This window comes from Canis lupus, chromosome 20, assembly GCF_011100685.1.
Source record: "Canis lupus familiaris isolate Mischka breed German Shepherd chromosome 20, alternate assembly UU_Cfam_GSD_1.0, whole genome shotgun sequence".
NCBI lineage: Eukaryota > Metazoa > Chordata > Mammalia > Carnivora > Canidae > Canis > Canis lupus.
The window spans coordinates 50599759-50624867 of record NC_049241.1 but is presented as its reverse complement, the minus strand read 5'-3'; the positions used below and the strand labels follow the sequence as shown (position 1 = coordinate 50624867).

Below are 25109 nucleotides of genomic sequence, written 5' to 3'. Positions count from 1 at the left end.
TTAGTTTTATAGCAGTCTCATTATACATAAAGATAACCTATTGGCACTTTGTGTGATTTACCCAGGAATACAAGAAGAGTTTAACATTGAGAAATGCATTCCTGTGTGTTTTATCAGTATGTCCCACAAAATCCCTTTACCATCTGCTCATTGAAGGCTGAAAAATCCCTTTAATGAAGAACAACACTTGTAAACCTAATATACAAGTTGATAGAAAACCTTGCAGTAAACCAGCATGGCTGTTCTCACCACCATTATTGGATATAGTGTAGACATTTTAGCCTTGTTGTTAAAGCCAGAAGTAAATCAAGAGCACAAATCCTGAAAATTGGCTCTAAAAGGCTTCTTTCTGTCTTAGAAAATCCAGGAGAACCAAGTGAAAAACTGCTTTGAGTTGGTCAGGCAAGGAATAAGCATGGGAGTATGGATTTTGTGATGGGAAGCGTGGTGCATGAGGAGTTTGCTGTTAGTAAAAAGAAGGCAATACTGAGATAGCTTTAAAAAGAAGTATCTGTGCTCCATGCCAGGCAAACTGAAAATCTTAAACTGACCAATTAAGGAAGAGGCAAAGAAGAGGCATGATACATTCCAGGATAGTAAGAGGGCATGAAAACAGCACTCAATTCCAAAAGTATGTTCTTCCCCTGGGAGCCCTGTGCCTGCCCCTGTGTGCAGTGGCCTAAGGTGACGCGACCTTGTATCTTGGTAGGAGGAGGAGGAGGAACAGCCGCAGCCAGCACAGCCTCCCAACCTGCCCGTTGAGGAGAAGAAGAAGATTCCAGATCCAGACAGTGATGACGTCTCAGAGGTGGATGCCCGGCACATCATTGAGTAAGGCATCCCTCTGCGGCCTCCTCCTGTGCCAGCTTCCTCAGGGCAGCTTCAGCAGGACTGTTAGAATCGTGCCCCCTTCTGGATGGCCCTCACCAGTGTCCAGCCAGCAGACATTGTGGACTACACAGACCGAATTGATTTACTTCAGATTTCATTGCTTTTTGTAGGCATTGAATATTCCATCCATTCACATGGTTCATCTTGTGTTTGAGAGATAGTTGGAGATATAGCAAAAACCATCTCACTCTTGTTCCCCAGGGCCCCTGACCCTACTCCCTCCCAGAAGGAAACTATTTCCAGCGCGATCTGTCTTCAGAGAGATTTTGTGCAACAAGCAAACGTGTATATATTTTTCTTCTTACTTGTGTACATGTATCCAGGTACACTTTTCTGCCCCTGGATTTTTTCATTGAAAGTTTTCTCTCAGAGGTGACACTGTACACAGAGTGTCGTCCATGCAGCGTGGTGTGTTATGCTGTTCTGTATGTGCGTGTGTCCCTAGTGACGGCCATTCACATTATTTCTCATCTTTTGCTCTTGTAAGCACAAGTACAGCTAATATACTGATTTCATCATTGCTTACGGTACAAAGTTAATGGATACTCTTAAAAAAAAAATAGAGGATTGAGAGCTGTATACACTATAGGTATGAAAGCAACCCTAGAGCAAACATGCAGTCCTTTTAAATCATCATAGATGGGGAAAATTCCACTAAACTCACTGAAAGTTTCTCAAAATGTAAAGAGTCCACAGCACAGCATGAAACAATATGGCTGAAGTTGGATCACCTATATCTGCCATATTTATAAAACGTAGCTTTTCTTTTTAAATTTTAAAAAATTTTATTTATTTATATAAGAGAGAGAACAAGAGAGAAAGCACAAGTGAGGAGAGGGACAAACAGATCCCCGCTGAGAAGGGAGCCTGATGTGGGGTTTAATCTTAGGACCCAAGCCAAAGGCCTAACCAACCAAACCACCCAGGCACCCCCAAAACATGGATAGTTTATTATTATTATTATTTTTTAAGACTTTATTTATTTATTCATGAGAGACACCGAAAGGGAGAGAGAGGCAGAGACACAGGCAGAGGAAGAAGCAGGCTCCATGCAGGGAGCCCAATGTGGGACTCGATCTGGGGACTCCAGGACCACATCCTGGGCTGAAGGCAGGCGCTAAACCACTGAGCCACCCAGGGGTCCCATAACACGGATAGTTTAAAGTCATTTTTAAAAAATAATTCCATTTTGGATCTTAAAACAGCCATACTATAAATGATTCTGGTTTTGTGTGAGGCTGTGCTATGTGCATTTTCTCTCTATGCTCATGAGTACCCAGGAGAGGGCAGGCTATAGGACCAGCCTCTAGCTGAAAGAAGCACTCTGTGCTGTGGCAGTGACCTAATTCCTGATCTGGGACGGTGGGGTTGGGATCCATGAGTCTAGTCTTGGGCCCCCTTGGATTAGTAGTTGTGGCCTGGCCTACCCTCAGACTCTCTTGACTACACTTAAGCTTATTTTATGGCTCAGGCCATGGTTCATTGGGCAGAAAGGGCAACTCGGCAGAGGCTTGTGTCAGAAGCACATTGTCACAGATAGGTACGGGTGTCCTCACACAGTGCTTCCATCTTGCTCCCAGGAATGCCAAGCAAGACGTTGATGATGAGTATGGCGTGTCCCAGGCCCTTGCTCGGGGCCTGCAGTCCTATTACGCTGTGGCCCACGCTGTCACTGAGAGAGTGGATAAGCAGTCGGCACTTATGGTCAATGGTGTCCTCAAACAGTACCAGGTAAGGCTGGAGGAGGTGCATCCACACAGCAGTGTTAAGGTTCTCCGGTGTTGGGTGGCTGATGAAGCCACATTCCAGTCTTTTCTTTGGACACTCGCTCTTCCCCTCTGAACCTCTGTTTCCCTGTCTGGGAAGCAGGGACCCAATCTGTTAGCTTTGCCTCCAGGAGAGGATGAAATTATGCACTCAGTCAGTGTCTGCTGGGTGTATACCAGGCTGAATAGGAGGCTGCTACACCTTTACTTTTCATCCCTTAACAACCCTGTTTATTTTATTATTTTTTAAGATTTTATTTATTTCTTTATTTATGAGAGACACAGAGAGAGGCAGAGACATAGGCAGAGGGAGAAGCAGGGTCCATGCAGGGAGCCTGACATGGGACACGATCCTGGGTCTCCAGGATCGAGCCCTGGGCTGAAAGTGGCGCTAAACTGCAGAGCCACCTGGGCTGCCCAACAACCCTGTTTAGTAGGTGCTTCCATCTCTGCATTCGATGGGGGGACAGTGAGGAGCAAGGAGTGCAGCGATTCCTCAAAATCACACAACTCCGGTGCGGCCAAGCCAGGATGGAGCCCAGCCTGGGCACAGAGGTGCTCGGTGCATGGTCCCTGGAGCCCTGCAAAGTGTTGGTGACGCCAGGGGGCTTAAATGTCAGGATCCAGCAGCCATGCTTCCTGGTCCCCCTTCCAGGTAGAAACTTAAGGTTTTTGAATGTGTACCAGAAAAAGAGATTATGTAGACATATCACCAGCATAGCAGTCCTGTGATTTTGAGTGATTGCTGAGGATGAGGCCAAGAAACAGGAGTGGGCTGGTTGAAAGCAAACTACCCAAAATCCCCATAGCCACAGGCGGTATGTGGCTGGCACAGTCTCATGCCTGTCTGTGCTGAGTCTCCGCAATGCAGGGAATGCTCTTATACCCGACTTGGGCTTCAGTCCTGGCCCCTTGCCTCCCCTTGCAGATCAAAGGCTTGGAGTGGCTGGTGTCCCTATACAACAACAACCTGAATGGCATCCTGGCTGACGAGATGGGCCTGGGAAAGACCATCCAGACCATCGCTCTCATCACATACCTCATGGAGCACAAGAGGATCAACGGGCCCTTTCTCATCATAGTACCTCTCTCGTAAGTGGTCTCACCCCTGGGGCTCAGGTTCATTATTGCCTCTTTAAAGACTGCATTTCCAAATACAGTACCATTCTGAGGGGACATGGGGGGTGGGGGACATACCTCGGGCCCCCGCATGCCGCCTCTGGTTTCAAGGGGCAGGATAGGAGAAGAGTGGATGAGGAAGTGCCCACCCATCATCCCTGTTGGGACTGCTCTCACAAAATGACCTTGAGGTCCCCTTCAAGTTCCCCAAGCAGTGTATTCTGCCCAAGGTGCCACAGGAGCTAGACAAACTCCTGCTAGCAGAGTGGAGCAGAGCCACTTGAAATATCCTTAACTGTTCCTGCCTGAGGCACTGAGGCCTCTGGTCCATGTCCCAATCTGAGCACAGCAACCCCAATATTAATTGTGCTAGGATCTGAGTCCTCCAACTGAGTTCCATAGAGGCTCTTGCTCACCACCTTGTGGCGCTGTTGGCCTCCTCCTTCCAGCAGGCAGTCCTGAGGGGACCAAGATTGATCAGCCACCATGGGCATTCCTCTTCCAAGCTCAACACTGCCACATTATGGTTCACCTGCCCTAGAGTTTTTTTTTTTTTTTTTTTCTTTATGATAGTCACACAGAGAGAGAGAGAGAGGCAGAGACACAGGCAGAGGGAGAAGCAGGCTCCATGCACCGGGAGCCCGACGTGGGATTCGATCCCGGGTCTCCAGGATCGCGCCCTGGGCCAAAGGCAGGCGCCAAACCGCTGCGCCACCCAGGGATCCCTGCCCTAGAGTTTTTCTAGAAGTCCTGAGATTAGCTCTCATTGACCCAGCTTGAGTTTCACGTCATACCCCAAACCATTCACAGGCCTGGGGTATGATCTACCCTAATGTGGCCAGGCCTCTGTAGTCTGCACTTGGCCTGGCCTTGGAGAGAAACATACCCTACCCCCACTCCCATCCTCACCCCCCACCTTCTATCAGCACTCAGCAATGACCACTTCATCCTCAAATCAGCTGTCCAGGGGGAGAACAGGAAGCTGAGTGCTCATACCCAGATCCGACAGGAAATCCTCTCCTGCTTTTAAGATGGCCAGGCCACCAGAAGCCATATAGCCAGGCTGGAGGGTCCCAGAACTCTCCCATAATTTACTTGGAGAAATTTATTTCTTCTGTCTGCCTTCCCTCCATCATGGCCGTGGAAATTTGGCTGCCCTGCTGGGAACAAATGTGCATGGATAGAGAACTGCTTGCATAGAGTGACAGAAGGTCCCAGGCTGAGGACAGATGGCCTTGCTGTCTCCTCCTTCATAGGCAGACCAAACTTCCCAGCTTTCTACCACACTTGCCCCATGTATCGTCTCCTGGCCGACCAGTTACTGAAGTCCCACTTCTTAGCTCCTGTTTCCCCTCCCCAAGTGTGGAGTTTGGCTTCCTTTCCACCAGAATATTCACTGCAGCGTGTTCCCCCATAGCATAGCTCTTTTTGTTTGTGACTTTTCATTTTGAAAGTATTTCACTTAGAAACAGTTACAAAAATAGAATATTTTCAATATTCCTTTTTCCTGGCCTCACACATCTTTCCTCAACTCCAAGACAGTTACAAAGACAGCCGGTCCCCGTGAGGTGGTGCCCGCCAGTTTCCCCATGTAAACCCAGGAGTTTTCCTTTGTCATTCATAAGTGCCTGATGATAAGGCACTTGGAGACCATGGGAAGGTCCCATTCGTCATCATCCTCTGCCCAGAGATTGCCGCATCTGTCATAAGAGTCTGACTTGAGACCCCTTTCCCTGTGGGAAGGGCGATGATGGCTTGCTTTCCACTGCTCCTCCCACATGTGTGGAGATCCACTCTAAGGAAGAACTGTGCCTTCTCTCTGTGTTCATTTGTTTGTGTGACTCTATCTGAAAATGACAGAATGGTCACATTAATTATTTTGTTGCTTAAGCTGTCCCAGATTTGGCTGGGGGAGATCCTTCTCGTTGGTTTCCTGTTTCCGGGTTCCGTGTCCCGGTCATTGTATTGTAGTTGGGGTTTTTTTGCTTTTTTGTTTTTTTAATTCATGATAGACACAGAGAGGCAGAGACACAGGCAGAAGAGAGAAGCAGGCTCCCTCTCTTGGGGAGACTGATGTGGGACTTGATCCCAGGACCCTGGGATCATGATCTGAGCTGAAAGCAGATGCTCAACTGACTGAGCCACGAAAGTGCCTTGTTGTTTGCTTTGGAAGAGTTTTAGCTTTATAGAAAAGCTGTAGAAGTGCTACCGAGGGCTCTACATGTCCTCCCTCCCCCAATTCCCCTGTTGATAACATCTTACATGACTATGGTACATTGGTCACAATTCAGGAACCAGCCTTGACACATTACTTTTAAATAAGCTCCAGACTTTATTCAGCTTTCACTACTTTTCTCCCAGTGTCCAGTTCCTCTCAGGGTCCCATACTGCATTTAACCTTCTGTGGTCTGGGAGCGCTCCTTGCTCTCCATGTTTTTGTTGACCTTGATGATTTCAAGGAGGACAAGTCAGGTGTTTTCTAGTATGTCCTCCAGTCTGGGTACATCTGGTGATTTTCTCATGCTTGGACAGGATGGTGGGCTTAGGGGCCAAAGGGCACAGGGCAGGAAGGGCCCCTGTCATGACATCATTTCAGGGGCAGTTACTGGCAGTGTGCCTTGTCTCTGGTAATGTGACCTGATCATGTGGTTGAGATCCTGCTTGTCAGGTGTCTGCACTTTGAAGTTAATTTTTCTCCCCCTCATACTGTATTGCAGAATAGTCCCTAAGTTCAGCACCCATATAAGTGGGCAATTGAGCTCTACCTCCTTGAGGGGCAAATAGCTCTATTTTAAATTCTTTAGAATTTTTCTGTACAAAAGATACATCTTTTCCCCATCTATTCATTTATTTAATCATTTATATCCATGGATGTTTCTTTATACTTTGGTCGTAACACCAAGACTAATTTATCTTGTTCTCAGGTCATTCCAGGGTTAGCCATGGGGAGCTTTCAGTTGGTTACTTTGTCCCTTTGACATGACCCCATCATCATGGGGTTTTAGGACACTTAGTTGCTTTTTTGGCACCCAAAGATGCCCCCAGCTCCACTTGTACATTTCATGTCTGAGGCCTAGATTCAGCCATTTCTCTAAGAAGCACTGGTTTCTCTTCCTAGAGAACAGTATTAGAAACTAAGGGCTGGGTGCTTGGTGTGCCCCTTGCTTCTGAAGTGTCCTCATTAGCAGGCCCTGTCAACAGATAGCACTTGGAAATAAATGTATGTATTTATCTAATGTGATTTGTGTCTAGTCATGTCTAACAGCTGTCTCTGACTCAGCTAGAATCTCAGAGCTCTTTCCAGCTCTTTCTTTGTTCATTCACCCATGCGTATGGCTGCGTGTACATTATAGCACTTTCCAAATAGTCTGCGTGAAACAACTTTACCAACTAGAGCAGTGTTTCAATCCAGTTCTTTTTGGCTTTTAGCATAGTTTCCCATCAAAATATCTTTTCCCAAGATTTTTTAAATTGGCTTCAGTGAAGTTATGCCATGTGTTGATTAACCATGTCCCACCCAGACAGAGGTCTAGTCCATAGAATGTCATTTCCTCCAGGCCAGAAGAGTTCCTTTTGCCCTAGAGAGCAGTTTTAGACTTCAAGTGTCCAGCTGTCTCATCATCTGTTGAGACAACTGTCCACCATGAGTTTGCTTGTCCTGCCTCCCACTAGACTCTGTCTCCTAGCCTCTCTCCTCAGCCTCCCATGCCCCACTGACTCTCGTGGCTCTTCTCCCCTCCTATTACAGATGTTCCCCACACCTCATATTTTGGTCCTCAGTGTCTTTCTTGGTGCCCTGTCTGCCATTGCTCCATACAATAGAATCCAGACTTCAGTGACTGCACCAGGGCAATCTGGCTGATCCTCACTAATGCCTCATTTGAGGTAGGCCCAGTGGCTCCAAGATGCCAGGATGCAGGGTTCTAGAGTTTTTTTCTCAGGCGCCCTTAATATATGACTTCTGCTCTTTAGCTTATTGTGGTTGCAAGATGGCCTCACTGCCTCCATTGTTTCATCTGGGCTCCCAGGGTGCTGGACAGGGCAAAGGCAGTTGATTATTCCCCCCACCCCCCGCACCCACCCCACTCCAGCCTCCTTTGAGAGCTTTCCCGTACTTTCACCTCAGCAATTTAAGCTTCATCTCATTGGCTCCAACTACATCTAGCTGGTTGGCCCTGCCTGCTGAGGAGCCTAGGAGCTAGGGGTTTGAGGTGAAGACAGCACCACCCTCAGTGGAGCTTCTTGCAGTGGGGACCTGGGTGAGCTACAAGCAATCTCTGCCACTCAGGCTTTGAGTCCTGTCTTTACGTACTACCCAGACTAGACTTTTTTAGTAAGTTCCCTTTCTCACCGAATACTGGATATCCTGGTATTTCTCTGGGAACTCACCCCCTGGGAACTTGGCCTTATCATCACCGTCACCGGAGGCTCTGTCTCTTGTCCCAGGTGAATTGTTTCTCCTCATCTACCTTCCACTTCTCCTCACACCTGGTCACTGCCCATTTCTCTTTCTCTGTGCCCTTCCTGGCCACACTCATCTCACAGAGGAGCAGAAGAGTCTGCATTCCTGCCCTGCATCCAGTCCTCCAGCCCACCTGCCCGAGGCCAGCGTGCTCTCACCATCTCCATTGCCTCATACTGGGCAGAAATCTACAGTGGCTGGCCATTTGTATTTCAGGATGACACAGAGAACCTGAGGTGTCCCCTGTGCTCCCCAATCTCCTCAGCATACGCTCCAGCATGGCTCCAAGTCTGAAATGAGGCACCGTGAGTCCGTGGGTTTCCTGGCAGCAGGCCCACAGTGTATGGAATGTTCTCAGAGCTGTCTGGGACCCCACAGCTGAGACAGGACTGGTCTCCCAAGTTCAGTTCCTGGATCTTGGCCTTCTGCAGTCGCCTGGCTATTGCCACCCTAGCAGTAGCTGCCCCTGTACCTGCTACTCATCAATGTGTGTCCCTGGTCCTCTTACCCAGGGCGTCACCCCATCCTTCCCCCATACGGCCTATTAGTTGGCCATTCTTAGCATCACAGCCAAATCGGCCTTGTGCCCCAGTGGACATTGGCATAGACTGGAGCTGTAGTTGAATGAATTAGAACCTGACTGTCCCTTCCTTGTTTCCATCAGCACGCTGTCAAACTGGGCATATGAATTTGACAAGTGGGCCCCCTCTGTGGTGAAGGTGTCTTACAAGGTACGTCATGGCCTGAAGGGGAGGACATGCGTGAGGGCAGGCAGGACTGGGGAATACAGATAAGCAAAGAGGGAGGTCCACTTGCATGAATAGTATGATGTATATGCACCCGTTTTCCTGTGTTATACACATGGGATCATACTCTTCATACATGCTTTGGATCACTTACTTATTTGAGAGTAATGCTGCTTTTTTAAATGATCACATGGACTCAGTTCATGGAATCTGGTGATATCAGTGCATTCGCTGGAAGATTTTGTTATTGGCACCTGAGCTTTAGTTAAAACCCATTCGTGTAGGATGGCTTAACGAGTACACCCATGTTCTGTAGGATGTGGGACTTCTGGGCCGTACCTAGACCGATTTAGCCCGTGAGGCAGAGACTGATAGTACCTATTATCTTAGTGGGGATACTGAGGCAGAAGGAGCAGCCCTCATGCAGCCACTTAGTGACAGAGCCAGGTTGTGTCTGTGGCTGCCAGGCTCTTGGTATGAGGCACTTCGCCCTGTGCTGTGACGCTCTCTGCCGCATGATGAGGAGAAGGGAGTCCCGACGCCAGGAACAGTGTTTGCAGGGAGAACTTGTTGCATTTAAAGAGCTAAGGATAGTTCTGCTGGCAAGAGCTTATGGGATCCAGTGATGCTCAGACTGGAATGTGAGTGTGGAGAAAGCACCATGTGTACATCCTGGGGCCATGGACACATGGGTCAGGAGTTTGGAACTGGGGAGGAACAGACCAGGTTTGCTAATTGGGGAAAAGCCGAACTTCAGGGAATAGTCACATAGGCCGCACCCGCACAAGAGGCCTTGAGGTGGAGGCCCTGGTTTCCAGCTAGGAGGCCTGAGAGGAGCCTGGGGCAAAGGAGGGAGCTAATTGGCCACTGAGACCAGTACAGCTATAGAGCAGGCTGCATGCTTCCCAGAGGCCCGAGCTGCCCGTGGCCCACATGCCTTCCCCTTCTCCTTGCAGTTGCATTTTGCGTGTCAGGGTTAGACGACAGGCCCAACAGCCTTGCCTGGTGCCTTTCCATGCAGCCCTGACCAGGTGTCAGTTACGCGGGCACCGTGGTCCCAGAAGGCTGAGGCGTGCATGCATTCTCTCCCCCACAGGGTTCTCCAGCAGCCAGGCGTGCTTTCGTCCCCCAGCTCCGAAGTGGCAAGTTCAACGTCTTGCTGACAACTTATGAGTACATCATTAAGGACAAGCACATTCTTGCAAAGGTAGTGTGTCTTTGTGTAAAACACACCAAACCTCAGGTGGTCATGTGACATCAGAGAGCACATGATGCAGGGTTATCATATGTATGTCCTCCAGACCAGCTCCTCAGAGCTTCTGCGTAAATATCTGCATCACATATGATGCCTCCTGACTAGCGAGCCCTACCTTCATTGTCTGGCGGGGTTGTGGTGAGGCCAGCCATGTCTCTCTGACTCTGTTGGCCTTGGCCCTTCCAGCCCTGGTAGCTGTGCCACTCCCACCACAGCCCTCAGGACAGCAGCCCACAGAGGAGGTATGATTTTAGCATTCAGAGCGGAGGACTCTGAGGCCCTTTGTCTTCTTTCAGCCTTGGGTTACTGAGCTGGCACACGTTAGTGGGGCTTGTATAGGCCTAGGAGTCTCTTAACTGACATAGTTTGAAGTCAGGCCATCAGTGAATCATTGAGAGTATACCTTGACCCAGATATAAAATAGGCATGATCCCTTGCCTGCAAGAAGGCCATTTTCCTGGTTTGGAGGCTGAAGATGATGCATCTGTTCTGACCGCTAATCATCCAGTAGAGAGAAGGTCAAGTGGTCATTTTTTGTCCCAGGGATGGAGGTGTTCACAAGTTACCTCTCGGGGCTTGGTCATTGTAATGATTTGGGGTGCTTCATATCCATCTCCAAGCATACAGGTACAGGAACAGAGGCCCAGGGAGCTGGGGTCCAGTAAGTAGGCTCTTATCCTCAGGCTCATAGTACAGATACACACATCTGACTTAGGGGAAAGCCTGGCTCATCCCAAGAACAAGGGTCTGAAAATTCTTATCTGACAGTGTCATCATTAATGAACGTCAAGGCCAAGTGACCAGGACTCCTCACGGAAGATGACTGCCTTGCCCCCGTCAGCTCTGCCCTTTTCACTCAGGTGCCTGACATACACTGTCTCACTCAGGCTTCACTGTGCCTGCAGGAGGGGGAAGCTGAAGCACAGAGTAGTTCTGAGGCTCATCATGGGGCCCTACAGACTTAAATCACAATTCAGACCTGGGGTTCCCACCTGCAGACTCCTGCTCATCATGAGGATTGACATGAAGCCCGTGTCATTCAGTCCTGGAGCCAACAGCAGGCTCTGGGCACAGCTCCACCCCCTTGGAGTTCACAGTCCGAACTTAACCTATACCACTTCTGCTTTTAGAGGCACAGCCAAATAGTTGGAAAATGTACCCATTTCTGAGCCACATTCCCTATAGACCCCACCCCCACCCCACAGCCCCAGTACCCTCTCTAATCAGTGAGGGGGTTGTTACTTGGAATATTTTTCTGTGCTACATACTAGCATATGTAATTTCGATAGAAACCAGAGTACTTTTCTGCAGTTTGCATTTTTCACCTGACAGTAGGTCATGGGGATGTCTCTCCTCTGTGTCTGTCTGCACCCCATGCTTCACAGAGACTGTGTTTTCTGGCTTTCATCTGGTGAGCTAGTCCCTTTTGTCAGGGGACCTTGTTACACTCATGTTCCTCACCTGAATATGTTGTTCCATCTGGAGACTTGCCTAATGGTGGGGAGATTCTAGCTGAGATGGAGGCAACCCTGCTGCTGCTTCTCCCTTGACTGCCTGCTCTTGGGCCCACAGATCCGTTGGAAGTACATGATCGTTGATGAAGGCCACCGAATGAAGAACCACCATTGCAAGCTGACGCAGGTCCTTAACACTCACTATGTGGCCCCACGCCGCCTGCTGCTGACTGGCACCCCACTGCAGAACAAGCTCCCCGAGCTCTGGGCACTCCTCAACTTCCTGCTGCCCACTATCTTCAAGAGCTGCAGCACCTTTGAGCAGTGGTTCAATGCGCCCTTTGCCATGACCGGAGAAAAGGTACGAGTGCGTGGCTGGCTCTATGCCAGTGATAGGGCAGGGAAGAAGGGTGCCATGGTGGTGGGGGGCCTCTGTAGAGGAACTGTTCCTTAGGGGACAGTGCCAGGCTCAGCTGGCTTCTCTCAGGGGTCCTCTGAGTGCCTACCACACAGGCCAGGTGTATGCTGGATACCAGAGCTGAAGGCCATGTCTTCATAGAGTTGTGCTGCTTTTGCACCCAGACTGATGGGCAGAGATCAAGAGAGTGAACTCTTGGCAGGGGGGCGGGGGGTCTCTTGGGGCTTTCCTGACCCTGTGCCTTAGGCACAGGGTGGACACAGCAAAGAATATGGCCCCGAGGTAGTGGTGGGGCTAGCAGGGCACAGCAGAGGTCCCCAGGGTCCTGATGGTCCCTTTACAGAATTCGGATTTCACCCTAAGGGCAACAGGAGGCTTAGAGGGAGGGTTTCAGCCCAAGGAACAAGCAATGTGATCAGATTCTATATATTTAAAGAATGCTATGACCAGTGTCTCTCAATGTCTATATGGCTGTGGATGACATTGTCAGCCTGAAAACCAGACTATGGCACATTGGCCATCAGGAGCCAGGTTTTTATTGCTTGATGAAATCCCCAGGTTGGCCCACACTGGGGGTGAGCCTCTTGTGCTGTTGGGGATTGAAGGGATTGTGGCCAGGTGTGATTTCTGTTGAAGGAGGCTAAGTGGCTGGAACCCAGTGACTGAAGAAGGCACAATTGCAGAGGTTGAAGGGGTTTTTTTGTTTTGTTTTGTTTTAAGATTTTTATTTATTCATGAGAGACACAGAGAGAGAGGCAGAGACACAGGCAGAGGGAGAAACCGGCTCCATGCAGTGAGCCTGATGTGGGACTCGATCCCAGGACTCCAGGATCACGCCCTGGGCCAAAGGCAGATGCTCAACTGCTGAGCCACCCAGGCATCCACGAGGTTGGAGGTTAATGAGGAACGTCACTGCCTGCAGTGGCTGGGCTCTCTGGGGCCACTGGTATATCTGGTCCAGGCAGCTAGTTCCTGATTGTTAGGTCCTCTGTAGGCAGGTCCAGGCCAGCTGGGGCCACCTTACTACCATCATCCATGAGGTACCTTTGGCACCAATGGAGACAAAGCCCTTCTGAAGGAGAAACTGTGGCTTTTCCAAGAATCTCAAAAAGAGGAGTCCCCGGTTTTCAGACATCCGGGATCTTCATCCCATCAAATGTTCTTGTTTCATTTCTTTTCAAGTTTAGCAGAAGTTTTAAAGCTCTATGGAGGGATCCCTGGGTGGCTCAGCGGTTTAGCTCCTGCCTTTGGCCTGGGGCATGATCCTGAGGTCCCGGGATCAAGTCCCACATCAGGCTCCCTGCATGGAGCCTGCTTCTCCCTCTGCCTGTGTCTCTGCCTCTCTCTTTCTCTCTCTCTCTCTCTCTCTCTATCATGAATAAATAAATAAATCTTTAAAAAATAAAATAAAATAAAAAAATAAAGCTCTATGGAGAGCTGATCAGAGGACCCAAAGAAGATAAGTTTGGTGTGGTCTGTTTGACTCTTAATTTGTAGAAGTTTAACTTCTTAGCAGAGTAGCAGACACCTTGGGAAAGCAGTGTTTCTTTCCCTCTGTCCCTGCCAGGCTGAAATGAGAGGATTTGGGCTCCTCTAATACAGAGCCCTGCATGAGGACCACCCATTTCACACCAACAATTCTATAAACACGGTGTTCTCCACTTCTTCTCTGGATGTGTTGGCAGGTTTCCAGACACATGACTTTGTATTACTCTTGGGGAAGCGATCAGGTGTCCTGAGTATTTCTTTTCACAAGGCCTGTGGGGCATGGATGGTCCCAGGTCCCCGCAATTGTCTAAAGGAAGAGGGTGCCCCACCAAATGCCGTAAACCATTAGGCAGTGTGAAACGGAGGCGCTGAGGGCCAGGTGACTCTAGATGACTCTATCCATCTCCACATCTCCACCTCCATCCTTTGGTGGTAACCTTGTTTTGCTTGTCTCATGGGGGTCCCAGGTGGACCTGAACGAGGAGGAGACTATTCTTATCATCCGTCGTCTCCACAAAGTGCTGCGGCCCTTCCTGCTCCGGCGGCTCAAGAAGGAAGTAGAAGCCCAGTTGCCTGAGAAGGTAATGGATTGTTTTGAGTGGATGAAGCCTTGGTACAGTGTCACATCAGGTGATGTCCTCCTTCCCAAGGTGGGCCCAGGCAGGTGGCACTCCAGTGATCCACAGTGTATTATATTGTGGCCCTGGTCTTGCTTTAGCATTGTAGTGTCCATGTGACATGGGGACGGCCACTCACACACTCTGGATCTGTAATGTGGATGCAAGTGTGGATTACAGCAGGGAAGCCCCCCTGTTGTCTGTGGGCCAGATGCCTAGGCAGGGGTCCTGTGCAACCACATCTGGCTGTGCTTAGAGGCCATAGGCTGCTCAGGATCCTGCTCACACCACAGGATGGCTCTGGCTTCTTGCTCAGGGTCCCAGTCCCCTAGTTGCCCCCCAGGACACCCTCCTTTCCCTCCAGTTGGGATATAGTACTTGCTGTTTGGTTCCCAGACCGTAGACAACCTTGCAGAAGGTAACCAAGTTGCCTTTTCTGGCCCAGGATGTCCCCTCTACATTTCTCTGTCTCTCTGCACCTGTTTCCCCTTATTCCCTGCCTGTGGAGACCCCTCATCATCATCATCCCCTTATACGCTAAACCAGGCACATATCCTAGGGTACATGTTGCCTCTGAGAGGCTCAAAGACCAGAGATGGGCCCAGGCTGGGCATTAGGATTAGGATCTCTCAGCTCCGTCTAATGTGATGCGTGTCCCCTGCAGGTGGAATATGTCATCAAATGTGACATGTCTGCACTACAGCGAGTGCTCTACCGGCACATGCAGGCCAAAGGAGTGCTGCTTACTGATGGCTCCGAGAAGGACAAGAAGGTTAGCCATGGGCCCTTCCCCTTCCCCATCTGGTTGTCCAAGGCAGGTATGGGGGGCTCAAGTGTATAGTCATTAGCAAAGCCTTATGCTTCCTTGGAGTTTACTGTTGAGGTCAAGGCCCCATCTGGTGATGCTCCCGAGGGCATCAAATAGCTATAGTTAAATAGTAGCTGGTGGGAACAGGCTCATTCGGTAAGGCTGAGGGATCAGGGGTAATGGCTCATCTCCAGGGAGTCCCCCAGGATCCTCCCAGTCTGTCACCATCTGGTGTCCTGTGGTGAATTGCTGCCGGCTGCAGATGCACCCTTAAGTAGGGCTGAGCCCAGCACTAACCACAGCAGAGTTAGAATATTCTCGTGAGCCCCACCTTCCCAGCTGGGAAAGAGCTGGCTTAACAGCCATGGCCACTGAGCCCCTTCACCATGTTACTAAGTGAAATTGACGTGCTGTGCAGTGAGGGCTGGGCAGGCTGCTGCCTCCTGGGACCTCTCTGAGGTTCCAGACCCCACCCTCCCCAGGTCCCTGGATTTTGTGTCCCTGCCTCAGGCTTGCCCCGCCCCCTCCCCATTTCTTCCTCTCCATGTTTTCTTTGGCCCCTTTGTTACCTGAACAGTTGCACATAGTTTACTTCTCGACCCATAGCAGGCACCCACCCTCACCCATATCTCTCCTCTTTGTAGCCAGAAATCTTCTATCATCATGGTCCATCTAACTGAAGCCCCCTATAGACTTCCCACAGTGCCCACAACCAAGGGAAAGTTTGTCATTCAGCCTTGGCAATATACCAGTCTTCCCTTCAGTCCTGCCAACCCCTCCTGGAGTACCAGGCAGTCTCTGCTCTTCCAGAGCTGGCTTCGAGCCCTCTGCGCCTCCACAGGAGCCAGCCCCTTACTCCCAATTACTCTGCCACAAGGCACACCTCCCCTGGAAGTGTCCCCTTCTGTAGTCCTCCTCCCACCCCACCCTCAACCCTGCCATGGAAACAAGACCCAATATGGAGCTTCTCTTCTGCCTCCCCAGGGAAAAGGTGGCACCAAAACCCTGATGAACACCATCATGCAGCTGAGGAAGATCTGCAACCACCCGTACATGTTCCAACACATCGAGGTGAGGCCCAGCACCAGGGACTGTGGGTCTAGCAGCACCCACCAGGCCTTCCATTCTCTCAGAGACCTCTCTCTGCATCAGCCCCTTAGCCAGAGCTAGGGTATTTCTCCCTAATGACTTTTAAAAAATACTTTTTATTTCTTTTTTAAGATTTAATTTATTTATTCATGAGAGACACAGAGATATAAGCAAAGGGAGAAGCAGGCTTGCTGCGGAGAGGCTGCTGCGGTGGGCCTGATGTGGGACTTGATCATGGGATCCCAGGATCATGACCTGAGCCAAAGGCAGATGCTTAACCACTGAGCCACCCTGGTGCCCCTGGAAATACTTTTTAATATTTTAAACGGGTAACGCCTGTACACTGTTTTACTACCAATTTTATGTTTACAAGAGCTTGTTGTAAAGAATACAAACAATGTAGGGATATACATGCTAGAAATGAAAGTCTGCCCTCAGATAGCCACAGCAAGCATTAAGAGACTCTTCTTTGGACTGAAGTCCCACCGTCTCTGTTGGTTGGCACACTAGCTTTTCCCCAGAGAAGGAGGGGGCCAGTCCTGGTTTGGAACATCAGGAGCAGCCTCCCTTGTCATAAACTCTCTGGGTCAGAACTTTTTTGGGCCATGATAACCTTTGGCGTCTGGATTCTTGCTTCTGAATTGCATACGTACGTCTGTACTTCTTGGCGTGAAGTCTTGGGATCTTTGCAAATTCCCCGATGTCCCTGGGATTCCATCCTGCCACTCCAAGGATGATCTGGGATACACACTGTCCTTGTGCAGTCATTTCAGTTGTTAACAGTGTTCTGTTGTGACTGACTTTTCTTCATTGGAGAACCTTGAGGGAAGGGACGTCGGTGGGATGGAAAAGCAGTGTGTAGCATCTCTGTGGCCTCAGAGCCACTGTGGATCGCTGAGCACCAGTGTGAGGGCTTAGAGGTGTGGGGCTGGGTGGCCTCTTCCTGCCCTGACCTCTCTCTCATTCTGTTGCAGGAGTCCTTCTCCGAGCACTTGGGGTTTACCGGTGGCATTGTGCAAGGGTGAGAAGCTCCCAGTGAAGGGGGGTGGGCGTGTAGTCCACATGAAGGTCTTTTTCACTTCTTTGGCCGGCATTGTTGCTCTCATGACATTTGTCCGATTTCAGAGGCACTGTATTTGTGGCAGAAAATTTAGAAAATTGAGATAAACCCAAAGAAGGGAATAGAAATACTTCAATAATCTTGAGAGGCAGACCTGGCTTCCAGGTCTCACTGTGCCATACCCAGGCTCTGACCTTTGGCAGCCTTCTTAACCACTCTGAGGCTAAACTCTGCTAAAAGAGATGATATACCGTCCACCTTGTTGGGGGTGTTTTCTCCCACATTGTATATGAGATGCAATCCAGGCATCATTAGGCCCTCGTGGTGGGCATGGGTACCCCACCTAGATTTCATCATTGCAGACTGCCTTGTTACAGAGCTAAGGCCACCAGCAATTCTGTGAGCTAGGAAACCTTTGAAGAATAGGGGCACCAAGTAAAAGATCAAAAAGTTCTCTTGCTATGTATTTTTTATACCAAATTACATAATAGGGGGCTCACAGACCTGGGTTCGAGTCCTGGCCCTGGCCTATCAGCAGCCATGTCAACTGTCTCCCCAGCCTCAGTGTGCACAGCTGTAAGCCAGGGGTTGTTGACCAGAACGAATGAGAGAAGCTGCAGTGTCCCATAACCCTATGTGGGGTAGTGTGAGCACTCTCCAGAGTGAGCCTGTGCTCCTGGAGGTTCTCTCATGGAATAGAAAGGAGGCCTCACTTCCTATTGCCCCAGCCTGGTTGCTGATAGAATCTCCTCTCATTCCTAAAAGTATCTGAGGTGGATGACAATCACATGCTCACCCATGACCAAGAATGGCCCAAGCGTTTTCAGTTGGGTTGAAATGGTTTTGCTGATACTTCATGGGGGTCAGAGGGTCTGCCTAGGAAGCTACCTCTGTGCCCGTGACCATAAGCCAGCCTGCCTAAGCATTCAGGTCAGCCTAGAGATGGAAGGTGCACTTCCTCCTCTGCCTGTCTGCAATGTGCTGTTGTCAACCCCCTGTTCTTCCTCTGCTCACCAGGCTGGACCTGTACCGAGCCTCGGGCAAGTTTGAGCTCCTCGATAGGATTCTTCCCAAACTCCGTGCCACCAACCACAAAGTGCTGCTGTTCTGTCAGATGACCTCCCTCATGACGATCATGGAAGATTATTTTGCGTATCGCGGCTTTAAATACCTCAGGCTCGATGGTGAGTAGGACCAGGAGAGATGTTTCTTGAGGGAGCTCGTCATCCACAACTGCACAAGCTTCTGGCTGGTGGACTCTCCTTCACAGGGCAGGGCAAGGCCTGGAGACTGGGGCTAGCTAGCATCAGGAGTGAGCATAGCACTTCCTGTGACATGGGCTTGAGGGGCTGGGAGGGAGGACTCTGCAGGTATCGTGGCTGGATCAGAGCCTGTGGCCTAGGAGGGTGGCCAACCTGGATGCGGCACCCAGGTCTCGTAAACATGAGGCTTATGGTATGTACTGCAGCTCTAGGCCCAGCGGTTATGGGGCGCTACCCAGGAGTCCTCTTTTGGTTGGAAGTGGCAGAAGTCTGTGTCCTGTGGACCTGAGGAAAACGTAAACTGAGCCCCAAGGGTTCTTCTTGCTTCAGGTACAGCGGGATCCAGATGTCTAGATGATATTGATGGGGCTTTTCTCAAGCTCTTGGTTCTACTGGCCCCATCTTGGATTTGTTCTCGGCATCCTGTCCAGGCCCCCCTCATAAGCTTTTTCAGTGTCCCCAACAGAGAGGATAGCCCATCTTTTCCCCCAGAGGTCCAGGGGCTGCCTCTCGTTAGGTTGCTGTGAGCCACATGCCCTTCTCTCCATGTCAGGTGGTTGTAGAGCTGACACTGGTCAGGCCCAGAGCTGGAATCAGGCTTTTCCATGCCCGAGCCATGTGCACCAAGAGAGGTGGGTCAGGGAGAGAGGGGAGCTGGTGAGGCAGGAAAATAGCAAGTTCTCCTGGGATCGGTGCTTAGCTGTGACCCCCCTACTCTCTCATGGGAAGTTCTGTGCTTCTGCTTTTATCCCAGCACACGGGAGCTCTGGGTAGGAGGGTGCTTAGTGAGATGGTAACAGCATGCTGGACCTGGGGTCTGACGCATGTCCACTGGCCAGGGAGGCCCTAGAGGGAATCCCCACTCTGTCCAACTGGAAGAGTGCACAGACTCGTGAGAAAAGTGAGCTTGAGAGCTGCTGGGTTGACCCTTGTTAAACAGGTAGCTCTTATTCTATTCTATTAGCTCCTATCCTTCACAGAGCTTTTATTGAAGCTCATTGCCAGGTGCATTTTCCTGGCAGGATGCCCCTCTGCACCCTCATTTGTCTGTTGCTGTGGAACAGTGGTTTCATAGACCACAACCTGTGGTGGCTGGGCTCTGGCTTCTCCAGCCTCAGCCACAGCTGGCCCATTGTGCTCATCTTGCCATCTGTCAGCCTCGCCTTGCAGTTCCGTCCCGGGCAACCTTTACAGGCACAAATGACAATGTGTGTCTCCCTTTGTCCCTGCCTCCGTATGGTGCCTCCTTCCCACTCCTTGGAGGCTGAAAACTGCACCCCTGCCAATGGGGTGGCCAGGACTTTCCAGCTGCCTCACCCACCCCCATGGTCTATGCCTTGTGAACATTGGTCCTTGTCTGTGTCACCAAGCCAACCCTCAGGAGAGGCTATAGGTGGAGAGCATGTTCCCGCCTGCCCCAGCATCTGTGCATTTGCCCTGTTTCTTTCCTTGTCCTCCAAAGTGAGGAGAGGACTTTTGTCTGCTCAGCCACAACTACACAGTACCCACATGGTCACTGACCAGTTCTGGCAAAGTGCAGACAAAAGGTAGGGGTTCAGCAGTAGGTTGGGAGATGGAACCTTTCACTGTCAAAGTGGTGAGAGTGAAGGTGCAGGCAGGGCAGCGGGCCCTTCAGCTTGGGCCTGCCTCTTCACTGCTCCAGCCTCAGCCCTTCCTCAGAAAGAGGCAGCTGGGGGCATGCCTCTAGCCCAGGCTCCTGTGGGCATCGGGCCTCCAGGCTATTCATTGCAATGGTTAGACAAGTGGCTGGAAGCATTTAATTTTCATCTCATCATCTAGATTAGAGGCACCCTTCCTCTGAACTGGCAGCACCCGAAGAGCTTAGGTGCCCCGCTGGTGTTCTCAGTGCGAAGGATCATGCCCTAGATGGTCACATGAGTGTGTCTGTGATTCCATCAAGAGGGGAAACCGTTCCTGCCTGGAGGGAAGAGTACCTGTTATAAGGCGACTGTGTGCTTGCCTGTAGATGACTCTCTGCGAGTAGAGAAACGCATCACAGTCTGGTGGAGGCAGGCACCAACCCTCTGGCCAGTCCCTGTTCCAGGCACTGTGCTCTAGCACCCATCCCGCTTATGCTTGCAGTGGCCTCATTTTACTCTGAGGTGATATGGTGGCCTGTTGGGCCTCATTTTCATCTGGGGTGGGAGAAATGGTGTTTGCTTGTGCTCACCATAAACCTGAATTGCTCGTCAATTGTAGCTCAGGCACATAGGCTGAGCGACTGTAGAGTTGGCCCAGGAGGCCTCTGTGGGACAGGTGCAGGCACTGTCCCCGCTCTCTTCTCCGAAGCAGGTGTTCCTCTGTGTCTCCTCGCCATTGCACCCCTCCCCATGCAGCCCCCCTGCTAACAGCATTCTCCCTGCACCTGCAGGAACTACGAAAGCGGAGGACCGGGGCATGCTGCTGAAAACCTTCAACGAGCCCGGCTCCGAGTACTTCATCTTCCTACTCAGCACCCGAGCTGGGGGGCTTGGGCTAAACCTCCAGTCGGCCGACACTGTGATCATCTTTGACAGCGATTGGAACCCCCACCAGGTAAGGGCAGGCCGCCCCCTGGTGGGGAGGGGCTTGAGGCTCCCCGCTGACCCTCTCCCATCACTAATGCCTCTTGGATGTTCTCCTGGAGCTAGCAGCAGTGGCACCTACAGCTTCTGAGGCCTTTGTGGGGAAGCCCCGAGAGTATCATTTTCCGTTGTTTTTCAGAACATCACTTTGTATTTTGATTGTGAAAAAAAACATATTCCATTTCTATTTAAAAAAGAATCCTGGTTTTATATAAATGTATAAAGTAGAAATACCCTAATCTCATCATCCATCAGTAATTGTCACTTTTTTAGTGATACAGGGGTTCCAGGCTGTGTTCTGTGCATGCTCTCACACACTTACGCTTTTAAAAACATCTGGGGCATATTTGTATGCTGTTGCTCTTAAGTTTTTTATCCATATGCCTTATATAGGGCTCCATGCCAGTAGCTGCAGAGAAATAGTATTTTATAAATACAGCGGTTTTTTTGTTTTGTTTTGTTTTGTTTTTTAATTTTTATTTATTTATGATAGGCACACAGTGAGAGAGAGAGAGAGGCAGAGACAGAGGCAGAGGGAGAAGCAGGCTCCATGCACCGGGAGCCTGACGTGGGATTTGATCCTGGGTCTCCAGGATCACGCCCTGGGCCAAAGGCAGGCGCTAAACCGCTGCGCCACCCAGGGATCCCAATACAGCGGTTTTTAAGTGAGTTTTTAAGTTTTCCCAATGTTTCATAAAAGTAATAGTCTTTTAATGCAAGTATCAATTACTCAAAATAAAATAGAGTCCATTTCTTTCCCCTTACCAGTTCTGCTCTTCTGACCATGTGCCAGCATGTACCTATATACACACACACATGTGTTTTGGTTTTGGCGAAAACACAGCACGTTCTAGCATGTGTCCTTCCCTCTGGCAGCTGGTGTGTTTCTCCTCTCAGTACAAGCACAGGGGACTCCACACAGCCAATTCCTCAGCTGCCAGGTGTCCTGGCATATGGTGGCCTCGAGACTTGACTCAAACCATACTTGGCAGGCATCTGGGTTGTTTCTCAGCGTAACTGCTTATGGAGCCCTTTTCTCCCTCTCTTGCAGTATTTGTACCAAGACTCCCTGACCAGTCAGCCCTGAGAGTGGGATTCTTGGCCCTTGAGCATGTCCTCTGTACATTCTAGTCACCTTTGCCAAAGTGGCCTCCAGAAGGCTGCCTTGGGTGTTTCTCCTACCAACAGTGTCTGAGCATGTTCTTCCCCACAGCCTGGAGGCGCTAGTTCACAGTGTGTGAGTTGTAGTCCATCTGATGGGCAAATGCTCAGGTTGGTTACTAGTGTTCCTTTCTACCATCAGCCTGGGGCATAGTTCTCACCAAGACCCTGTGACCATCCATTTTTTTTGAGAGGGTGATTGCAGTGTGCTATTCCGTCAACAGGCAGACAGAGGCCAGGACCTGGAGCCCTGGCCTCTGTCACATTGGGGGCTTTCAGAAGCCACTAAGCTTCCTACAGAGCCTGGGGTATGTTAGCCAGTGCTAACCCTGTCAGGAGGCGTGCTGACCGAACCAGGAAGCTAAGCTCTAAACACAAGGCACTCCTGGCCCTCCACGAGTTACAGCCCCTGTCAACCCGATTTTGTGTGAATCTTGAGCATAGGCCCACACTGCTCCTGGGCCCAGATGCAGGGTTTTGTGGACGCCCCCCTGATTTGGTGCTGGGGATAATAATACAGATAGTGTTGGCAGCCGTGGCTACCACTTGATCAGAGCTGGCTCTGCAGTACGCTCTGGGCTGAGCATCCAGTGCCACTTAGCTCCTCTCCCCTCACGATCACCGGAAAGGCCTATGTCAACAGAGTAAGTCCTGAGGCTTATAGGGCCTCGGCTTGGCCTGCATAGCAAAAAAGAAGCAGGGCCCACAACCAAGCCGGCATTGCCAGGGTGGTGCCCAGCTTCGACCCTATTTTGTTAAAGGTGCTCTTAACCGCAATATGGCCACATCAAACATGAGCCCCTCCTGGGGTAGGTGAGGGGACCCGTGTAGCTGTGACATGAGCTGCTTGGGACCCTCACGGCCCAGGACTTGTCCTCTGAGTTGCACTTTGCCCTGGAGTACCAAAAAATCCCAGTTAAGATGGGAAGGGACAGGGACGCCTGGATGGCTCAGTGGTTGAGTGTCTGCCTTTGGCCCAGGGTGTGATCCTGGGGTCCCGGGATCGAATCCCACGTGGGGCTCCCTGCATGGAGCCTGATTCTCCCTCTGCCTGTGTCTCTGTCTCTCTGTGTGTGTGTCTCTCGTGAATAAATAAAAATCTTTAAAAAGAAAAAAAAAAAGATGGGAAGGGATAATCTTGTGGTAATGTCATTGTGGCATGGACTCGAGGTTGTGTTCCTGGGTTCCCAGCTCAAGAAGCTGCTGGTCAGGGCATGCAGAGGGAGACAGGCACATGAGAATGAGAAGGCCTTTCCCGATGGCACTGCAAAGTTGACTGCCTCTTAGATCTCCAGAAAGCTGGATTGGGACTAACCTGCATCTCTTCCTCTAGGACCTGCAAGCCCAGGACCGCGCCCACCGCATCGGGCAGCAGAACGAGGTGCGGGTGCTCCGTCTCTGCACGGTCAACAGTGTAGAGGAGAAGATTCTGGCCGCAGCCAAGTACAAGCTCAACGTCGACCAGAAGGTGATCCAAGCTGGCATGTTTGACCAAAAGTCCTCCAGCCACGAGAGGCGCGCCTTCCTGCAGGCCATCCTCGAGCATGAGGAGCAGGATGAGGTGAGGGCAGCGCCAGCCCCAACCCCCTCCCCGGCGTGAGTGGTGGACGCATGAGCGGCTTTCATTTTTGTTTTTTTACCTTTTTTGCACTCTTATTTTTTTTGCATCCCTTTGGAGTAAAGGGAGTGTGGGCTGAAAGGAAAGAGGATGAGTACTTGCTTTTTCTTTGAAGTGGTTTTTTTTTTCTAAACTGCTGGTGAAAGACGCCGGATTGACAGCCCTGGAGACTGAAGTCCTCTATTTATCCACAGAGCAGACACTGCAGCACGGGCAGCGGCAGTGCCAGCTTCGCCCACACTGCCCCTCCGCCAGCGGGCGTCAACCCCGACTTGGAGGAGCCACCTCTAAAGGTGAGAGGGGTAGTTCAGTCTCCATGCCCATTCAATCCTCGGCTTCTCGGCTGAGACGGCCAGCAAGGGCCCTGATCCCACGGAGCGTGCGTGTGCGTGTGCGTGTGTGCCTTTCGCTGCCGTGTGGGTCCCCATCCACCGCAGCCGGACTGGGACCGCCAGCTCATTTCCCATGGACTGCCGCCGCTCGCCTCCGAGCCCGGCCACCGCCCACCCCGGCCTCTCCACACTCGAACTAAACGTGTGAAACCTTCTAGGAAGAAGACGAAGTGCCTGACGATGAGACGGTGAACCAGATGATTGCCCGGCACGAGGAGGAATTTGACCTGTTCATGGTGAGTACCGTGGGCAGAGGGGACAGAAGCGGTGTTCCACCCCACACACCTCATGGGGCGCTCTGAAGGCTTCCCATGCCCACCCCCATTGACATCAAGTAGAACAAAACAGCTCAGTCAAATAGAACAAAACTCCGTGACAATGGTGTCCCCAGCGGGTAATGGAGCTGGGGCATCTCTTGGGGTGGTCCCCCTTCCTCCCTCCTAACAGACCGATCTTTCTTCCATGGCCCCCTAAGAGTGTTGCAGCAGTGATGGGACACACACACTCACACACACACACACACACACACACACCTCCCCACACACACACCTGTGATCCTCAGTCCTGCTGAATGCCTGTCCTCTTGAGTCTCTTGTCCTTGAGGCTCCCTTTCAGAGGGAGTTAACGCTGTCCCAGGCCAGCCATCAGTCACAGATGCTCCTTAGCTCTGGGTAGAAAGCACAAGTCAGCATGGAGTCAGAGTACGGGCCCTTGGCCCCTCTTCTGTGACCTTCTCATTTTTTCTGCCCCTGAAGCAGAACCCTAGCATGGGTCTGCTTTCTGTCAGAGCCAGAAACCTCAGAGCTACTGTTTAGCTGCCTTGCAGCATTAGTGCCCAAGATAACAAAGCCTCCCCTCACCACACGCCCCTTGTGTGCCCCCAGCTCTGCCTGTGCTCACGCCTCTCTCCCTCTGTCC

The 25109-nt window shown here is 50.8% G+C and overlaps 1 protein-coding gene across 8 annotated transcripts in view; it reads left to right on the top strand.

The window, feature by feature from the left end:
• Nucleotides 1–25109, top strand: part of SMARCA4 (SWI/SNF related, matrix associated, actin dependent regulator of chromatin, subfamily a, member 4) — a 93502-nt gene that overhangs the window by 44856 nt on the left and 23537 nt on the right. For 5 of the 8 annotated variants that reach the window (XM_038567266.1, XM_038567261.1, XM_038567260.1 and 2 more), the window contains exons 14-28: nucleotides 710–831; nucleotides 2472–2622; nucleotides 3586–3749; nucleotides 8903–8969; nucleotides 10081–10191; nucleotides 11812–12054; nucleotides 14067–14180; nucleotides 14881–14988; nucleotides 16009–16095; nucleotides 17088–17134; nucleotides 18191–18357; nucleotides 20828–20991; nucleotides 23515–23742; nucleotides 23994–24092; nucleotides 24350–24427. In XM_038567266.1, coding sequence (XP_038423194.1) covers nucleotides 710–831; nucleotides 2472–2622; nucleotides 3586–3749; nucleotides 8903–8969; nucleotides 10081–10191; nucleotides 11812–12054; nucleotides 14067–14180; nucleotides 14881–14988; nucleotides 16009–16095; nucleotides 17088–17134; nucleotides 18191–18357; nucleotides 20828–20991; nucleotides 23515–23742; nucleotides 23994–24092; nucleotides 24350–24427 — 1950 coding nt within the window. The remainder of the gene's footprint in view (nucleotides 1–709; nucleotides 832–2471; nucleotides 2623–3585; nucleotides 3750–8902; nucleotides 8970–10080; nucleotides 10192–11811; nucleotides 12055–14066; nucleotides 14181–14880; nucleotides 14989–16008; nucleotides 16096–17087; nucleotides 17135–18190; nucleotides 18358–20827; nucleotides 20992–23514; nucleotides 23743–23993; nucleotides 24093–24349; nucleotides 24428–25109) is intronic. The other 3 variants (XM_038567265.1, XM_038567263.1, XM_038567264.1) reach the window with 1 other exon arrangement.